This window comes from Montipora foliosa, chromosome 3 (genome assembly GCF_036669935.1).
Source record: "Montipora foliosa isolate CH-2021 chromosome 3, ASM3666993v2, whole genome shotgun sequence".
Classification (NCBI taxonomy): Eukaryota; Metazoa; Cnidaria; class Anthozoa; order Scleractinia; family Acroporidae; genus Montipora; species Montipora foliosa.
The window spans coordinates 16,261,841-16,269,340 of NC_090871.1; the positions used below are offsets into that span (position 1 = coordinate 16,261,841).

General features: G+C 40.7%; 3 protein-coding genes across 8 annotated transcripts in view; 2 read left to right on the top strand and 1 right to left on the bottom strand.

Moving 5' to 3' along the window:
* LOC137996915 (integrin alpha-1-like) overlaps positions 1-1,949 on the top strand; it is a 28,107-nt gene extending 26,158 nt beyond the window's left edge. For all 6 annotated transcript variants that reach the window (XM_068842556.1, XM_068842554.1, XM_068842552.1 and 3 more), the window contains one exon: positions 1-1,949. This exon is cut by the window's left edge and continues 708 nt beyond it. The gene's annotated coding sequence lies outside the window, so the exon portion shown is untranslated.
* Positions 1,950-2,071: 122 nt separating this feature from the next.
* On the bottom strand, positions 2,072-7,093 carry LOC137996914 (elongation factor Ts, mitochondrial-like). Its single transcript, XM_068842551.1, has 3 exons — positions 6,995-7,093; positions 5,932-6,218; positions 2,072-3,236 (listed from the first exon to the last, which is right to left on the bottom strand). Exons 1-3 carry the CDS (start codon positions 7,074-7,076, stop codon positions 2,613-2,615), a joined length of 993 nt encoding a protein of 330 aa, XP_068698652.1. The 5' UTR covers positions 7,077-7,093; the 3' UTR covers positions 2,072-2,612.
* Positions 7,094-7,189: 96 nt separating this feature from the next.
* Positions 7,190-7,500, top strand: part of LOC137996917 (uncharacterized) — a 23,920-nt gene continuing 23,609 nt past the window's right edge. The window contains exons 1-2 of the mRNA XM_068842559.1: positions 7,190-7,235; positions 7,308-7,397. Of these exons, the coding sequence (XP_068698660.1) occupies positions 7,203-7,235; positions 7,308-7,397 (123 nt within the window). The 5' untranslated portion in view covers positions 7,190-7,202. The remainder of the gene's footprint in view (positions 7,236-7,307; positions 7,398-7,500) is intronic.

The window sequence follows — 7,500 nt, forward strand, 5'->3', positions numbered from 1 at the left end:
AAACATCATTATTATCAATATACGCGGCCAAATAGAAAATCGGCCTCTTCAAAACACACGCTCAGCGGGCCGCAAAAGACTGACAGCGGGCTGCTAATGCATTATCAGCCCTACAGCTGATTGGTTCTTGTTTCATCATCCGATGTATTTTAACCAATTAGAGTAAGCCTAGTGTTGACGCGGGAAAACCATTCATTTGCGAAACTCCGGTTTTGAAATGCAGTTTTTTCAGTCGTCGAATCGCGTCAATCAACACTTACATGATGATTTGAAGTGACTTTGAATTCGTTATTCACTTAGCTTGTATTATTAAAACTCGCATTCTTGATATCATTTGGCCTTGATTATTGATAATAATGATAATGACATGACTTTTTTCGGGAATATTGTTTATTTGCGTACGTACGTGTGCATTTGCGTAAAGGACGCTTAGCCCCTGAATAATGGTAAATTGACCACCACAGAGAAATTGGAAAGTTGACGTTTCGAGCGCTAGGCCTTCGCAGGAGTCCAACTGTAAGAGTTTTACCTTTTAGATTGTTTTGACAGACCTAGTTATTTTTAGAAACACTTTCCCGGAAAGCAGCGTTTCCCTGGTTACGGTTAGCCAATCAGTGCTGTAGATTACGCATTTACAATTTCGCACAAATTAGCTCTGGCTGAAACATGGCCGACAGACTAGGATCGGAAAGCTCCAATTTGGAGTAAGGTTCCTTCTGAGGGGCTCCTGCCCTTCTTTATGCACCTATCAATGTTAAGCCCCAGGGAGGGGGGGTCGGGCATGGGGTGGCGATTTTGACATTTTCATTTGAAAAAATTCAAATTCCGCACCCCTGGGACAAAATAATTGGTCAAAATGTCCACCCGGCGGCAAGTGAAGGTGGTAAAATGTCCTTTGTACGATCAAAATCGCCAGCCTGGGGAAGTCAAATAGGATCAAAATCTCTACCCTGGGGACAGACCTCACGATCAAAGTCCCGTGGTTAGCCCGACCCCTCCTCCCTGGGGCTTAACATTGATAGGTGCATTAGAGCGAATTGACGAAGGGAGCTATTTGCTCTGACGAAGGGCTAACGATGAAAGTCAGCTTTCGGATTTATCTACGGTGGTCATTTACCACATCAACACAGTTAATAAACCCATCACTAGCCATTAAGACACTTCTCGTAGTTCGCTTCAGTGGCGATTAAGTGCTTCTTATAACTAAATACTCAGGGATAGTAAAGCCTTTCACAAAGGAAAGGAAACCGTAGTGCCCGGAGAAAACCTCTCGGTGCAGAGTAAAGAACCAACAAACTCAACCCACATATGACGCCGAGTCCGGGAATCGAACCCGGGCCACATTGGTGGGAGCCGAGTGCTCTCACCACTGCGCCATCCCTGCACCCCTGGTAGCTTATAATGACCGGTTCAAAACTTCACTATCTTGATGGAAATGTGGATAGACAAAAAATAGAAAGCATTTGTCTGTTGTCCCTTGTCATGTAGACCGCTTATTTCATTTGAGCCTTGAATTCAAGATGTCAATCATCCAATGTGTTAAAGACGTTCAAAGTGTGTTACTTTCTGTTTTTCAACCTCGTTCCCAGGACCTCTCCCTTTCACTAAATGAGGAATGAGAAGTCCTGGGAACGAGGCTGTCCATTTTTGTCTCACTGTAGCGCGAACAAAACTCGCGCACAATCCAATCTCCGATCCGGCATTCGTTTATACGTGTTTGCGAGACGGGCTCGCTGAACAGTTCAGGAACAGTAGAGTCGTCGCCCTACCCTCCCCTCCCCTCCCCTCCCACCAACGTGGCGCGGGTATAAATCCAGGGCACTCGACGTCATATGCAGGTTGAGTTTGTTGGATCTCTGCTCTTATTCAAGAATTTTTTTTTTTCGGCTACTCTGGTTTTCCCCTCTTACCAAAACTCAACATTGTATTTGATTTGCTTCGAGTAGATTTGAGTTCTTCTCACGCGCACTAGAACTCCGCTAGATGATGATGATTGGTTTGTCAGGATAAAATAAAAAAAGAAAGCCACTCTTTTTCTATTTACGTTCGCCCATTTCCCCCAAAAGCCTGAATCCACACGTAACGGCGCTGCAATTTGCGCCAAATAACTGAGAGCGTATGTTCTAAAAAGTTCCCATGGGCAAATGATTCTTACAGAGACAACGATCACTCAAATAGCGTTCCGGCTTCCTGTTTTGTGACAAACAAAGTCAGAGACCACTTTACAGTAAAAACAGTTCGGCATATTTGGAACAAAGTGTGTCAACCATTTTAAAGGGAGACTGGCTGTCGAAAGATACCATTTTGCTCATGGCCTGAGGCAACGGAAAGCCCCTTCGTATTTGTATGAAAAACAAATCAATGGAAGAACCCTTTTGAACAGTATCTGTCAAGAATTGAAGGCACTTTAATATGAGGCTACTCATAAAGGTCTTTTCCAGGGTAAGCAAAAACTTTATAAGCCTAACATTGAACGCATATATCACATTACTTTTTTATTGCACATTTTTCCCGCAAAATGAATTGACATATAAACAGACCCACCAGCAGCCTTTGAGGAAATTGATTTGTAATTACAACTGTAATCAGTTACATGTAGCAAAGTACATGTATCAGGCACCACATTCGTACCTCACGAAATCAACAACCTCAACGTCCTCTTTGTTCAACAAATCCTTTACAGTCTGGCTTTCATCAAGCAAATACTCCTGCTCTAAAAGTACATCGCTAACATCCCCTTCCTTCGCAGACTCTGCTTCGATAACCTTGGGGTTCATTCCCACGACATGCTGAGCCAATTTGTTTGCCAAACTCAACATTGAAGTTTCATTAGCTTCATCTCTCTTTGGTCGTAAAACGACCATCCCGCCAAACTTTCCCATTGAACACCCGCCAGATGATGTAACAAACCCACCATGAACATAGCCGCCAATCACATTGTTTACTTTGGTTGTCATGGTAACGGCCTTTGTTATCTTCATATTTTCTCCCAATTTACCTATTGTTCTTGTGACTGCATCTCTTACAGTCTCCCCAATGCCATTTTCAAGTTCTTCGTTCTGCAATTTATGTTCTGGTATAACTTCCTTCAGGTGTTCAATCTCCCCACCAAGAGCATTAATTTTTTGGTTCTGGTCAACAATCTTCTTTCGTTTGAGAATTGCTGCATTGGCTACATTGGATACTAGCTCCACAAAGAGTTCATTTCTGGCCACAAAATCTGTTTCACAGTTAACCTGCAAAATGAACAAATCATAGGTTACACCTTGCAAGTTGCACAAAGCAATAATAATTTTATTTTTTATTGCTAGCACTGGTTTTCAATCAGCTTCAGATAAAAATGTATAAAATTGATGCTGGTGGATGACCCTAAGAAGCTTAAAAGAGAACTATTGTTTTCATTCACCAGCATAAGGAGGCAATGATTTATCATGAAACCACTATTAGCTTATAATTAAATTACAAAACACATTCACAGATCTTTGTCCAAATAACAAAATGGGACCTCAGGAGGAGCATAAATTGTAATTTGAATGATTGGTCCACATTTTTTCATTAACCCATTGATGTCCAAACCGGCCGAAACCGGCCAGACTTAGTATTTTACTCTAACGCCAGACAATTTTACTTGTCAATAGGGAACCCCAGGGAGTCAATGGGTTAAAAACTTTGGAGATTGGAGGACTCTTTTCATGACAATCAGCTGAATTGTCTATGTATATGCATGGGTCATTCATTTTCTCAATAATCTGCATTTCAAAGACCTTTTAATTCACTCCATTTCATCCTTTTAGGGGTGGAAGTACTAAGATAAACAAAATTAATTAATATTGACCTCCTCCCAAGAAATGTGCTTTCATAGCTAAATCAGTACAATGTAAACCATTGGCCTGGAATCACAGAGGTCAAGAGTTATGACTGAACTGTTTGATGCTTCTTTAAAGACAATAATATCATTGCTTAATTTGTGCTGGTAAGTGCAAGGATAATAACTTTTTGTTAATGGGGACATAGTTTTTTAGAGAGCGATTAACCCATTGACTCCCAGGAGTTCCCCATTGACGAGTAAAATCATCTGGCGTTAGACACAGTAAAATCATCTGGCTGGTTCAAGCCGGCTTGAGAGTCAAAGGGTTAATGGGCACAGTTTTTCAGCGAGTGATTAATGTATGTGTGTTATAAGTTTAATGAATTAACAGAAAATTAAGGTTACTTCCCACCTTCAGATGCCAAAAAAATCGGTTTTTTTTTTATTTGAAAAAATTTAAGTCAGTCATTTTATCTAGCGTTTACAAAAGGAAAATGTTAAAAATCTCAAAAAGCGGCCGAGTTATTTAGAAAAAACATATTTTCAAATAAAGTTAATAAACTACGAAGGTGTCATAATCTTGTCAACGGGCGAGACCCCTTGGGGAAATTTTCGCAGCAAAAGCTTTTCGCTCGCATTTATTTGCATATTTTTGTTTACATCACGTAATTGACAAAATTCCCATGTGGAAGCTCTTAACGCTAATAACTCTTACGGAAAAATCCAAAGCAGAAAAAAGTCCTTGGGTAAAGAAAAGAAAAAAAAACCCGGCCCAAAGACGGAAGAAATATCTCCATTTTGCCAAAGAAAGATCTAACCTAAATTTTTGCATCTGATAAAACCTAAATTTGTCATACATAAGGTTAAAACGAGGTTCCTTTATAATACATTTGCTAGCCTTCATACAAAAACATAAGCAATCGCCTCGAAGCGTAATTTTCAAATAATGAAATCATGAAACCTACCCAAGGGAACTCATTTCAGCAATAAGGGCATTTCTTAAGCCGTCCGTCGATTCGTTACTAGTAACGTCTTGTTTTTCAGCGGCACGTTTTCCGCCTTTGACCTTTTTGGCACGGGCTTTGCCTTTGCCTTTGGTGTCTTTGCCCATTGTATTGCTTCTACGTCCTGAATTTCACTCGCCTGAGCGATATAAAAAACGTGTTGCAATGCGATGCTTTTCCCGGGAAATCTTGATCTATTGTCACAGACGCTAGGAGGTCCTGTTGTTCCATTGGTTTGCGGTTTTATCAGGCGAGATAATCTCCAGGCGTGGCGCGAGTTGTTTACGAACCTTTACAAGCGAAAATCTCGCATATGATTTTGGGAGGAATACATCCACTTTGACCGAATTTATAGGGTATGCAGATTCGGCGGATTGTCGTGAAATTTCGCCAGAACATTCCAGAGATAATGACAAACAAAAGTGTGTCGGGAAATTTTGATGTTTAACATATTTTTCGCGTGGCGTCCATTTATGCAACACGTCTCGCACATTTTTAGCTACTCCAACTTTAGATGTGGATATCTAGACAACCAATCAGAATATCGAAAAAGCCCGACACACTTTTGTTGATTGATGCGTTGTGAATAAGACTGTGCAGCCATTTTGCTCGTACTTTGGAATCCGATAGCCGATAAATTCAATAGAAGAACCCTCGGTCGTTTCACGCCTTACTGGCTTCTGACACTTCCTGAAAGAAAACTTCGCTAAAATTGTATTTTTTTCGTCAAGTACATTTATTAAGCTTTGTAATGATATATAGTTTGTTGGGGTTTTATTTAAACTGGCGCGCGTACAATGTTTTTGCCGAAGGGCACCCGCGAAGGTGGGAAGTAACCTTAATGTAAGCATCCCAAGTCCCCACCAGAAAAGATTGCGACTGCATTGAGCATGCGCATGTAAAGGAATGTGCGAAACACAACGGGTCCAAGTCACAGTCAGCAAACATATCAAAGAACGCCAACAAATGCTAACAGTGGCAAAGTATTTAGCAGTTACTCCAAACCAAAATATGGCACAGACCTTCCATTTGGAGGTCAGAAATGTGTTTTTTTTTACACTCATCACCGAAGACCACAATATTAAGTTTTTATTTTTGTATAAAAAAAGAAATGACCACCTCCACCATGGCAGCATTGTTACCATCCACCAAGACACCCACAAGTCCTTCTGATACAGCCCTTTCTTGCAATTTAGTAGCTTTCTCCCAACCCTGCTTTTCAGCCTCTGTCTCGAGCCATGCTACCGCTGCTTTAAAATCATTGCTGTTGAGCTGAAGACTTTCCTTGCATTTAGCAAAACCAAATCCTGTTTCCCTTCGCAGCTGAGAGAGAAGTGATTTGTCTACCTTGATGGCAGATTGCTTGTTCGAACTCATTGATCGAACAAGTGCCTCCGAAAATGTACCTGAAGACAAAAAAAAAAAGTTAACATGCTTGTAATTGGAGCAATTACAGAATTTAGGACTGCAGAGGGTCCCTTAGTGGAGTAGGGCTCAGTGCTGTGGTGAAATCAGTCGCCAGACCCACAAATATGGCCCAAGTTCAATTCCCAGACTCAGCGTCATACACGAACATGTATGTGGGTTGAGTTTGTTGGTTCTTAATTCTGCTCCCAGCACTAGAATAGAAGACTTGACACTTAAATAAAGTCAAGTCCACCAAGTTCAATACATGTAAATTAGTCGGAAGCTTCTAAAGAAGGTAGCATAATATACTTTGTAACAATAAGCCACTTGCAAAATACCATAATGCTCCAGAATTTTATAAGCATTGTTTTTATTTTCTCTTGTGACCGTTATAAGTCCTGGGAGAAACTGTAAACAATGCTTATGAAAAAAAATTCTGGAGGGCAAACAAAACGTATTATGGTTTTTCTGAATGTGGCATATGTAGACACATTGCGTGACCCTGTATCCTGGCGGTTTTGCTCCCAAAAATATTTGGAAACTTCTGCAATTATTTCAACATGTTCAAAACCAGAGGATTACACACCTCCTTTCTTTACCCAGTTACCCTTCAAACGTTCTCGATCTAACGGGTACGTATATGGAAATAAGACTTAAGCTTCCTTCATTAACTTATGGCTGATCGAGCTAAGTGAAATTGTTTTGGTCGATAATTTTGACTGTTCTTCCGATAAATAAACAAAGGTAAACTACGATCTATAAGAGCTGTTTATACCTCGACTGATTCGAAAGTTGGATAGAACGAATCTCGTCCCGAACAAACAAGCACACCTTCTGGAACAAGCCACAGACGCCATCTTGAAAATTGATGTTATCGTTGTGGCCTGGAACTAGAAGCAATTTTCGTCCTCAGAGATGACCCCTCCCCAACATTGCCTAACATTGTCAGTACCAAATCGAGGTTCGCAAATCAAAACACGCCAATGGCAGCCACAACTTCCTTCCAGGCCCAGCTGGTAAATTTGTGTTTTCACCTCAGTTATTTGAAATCATCGCAGCTCATTTTTTGCTTGTTTTAATTACTATAGAATCGCCCACCTCTTCATCTAGAGGGGAATCTTGTGCTTCACAAACCAGCCAAGTTTGGTGTGGCTCAATCAAAGCGAGGATTCTTTGTGGTACGCATTCACGGCAGCTGTTTCCTGTCAACATAGCCACTTAAATGTGATCTTTTAATAATTCTTGCTTCTTGATCTTATGAAATAAGTGGTAAGACTGATC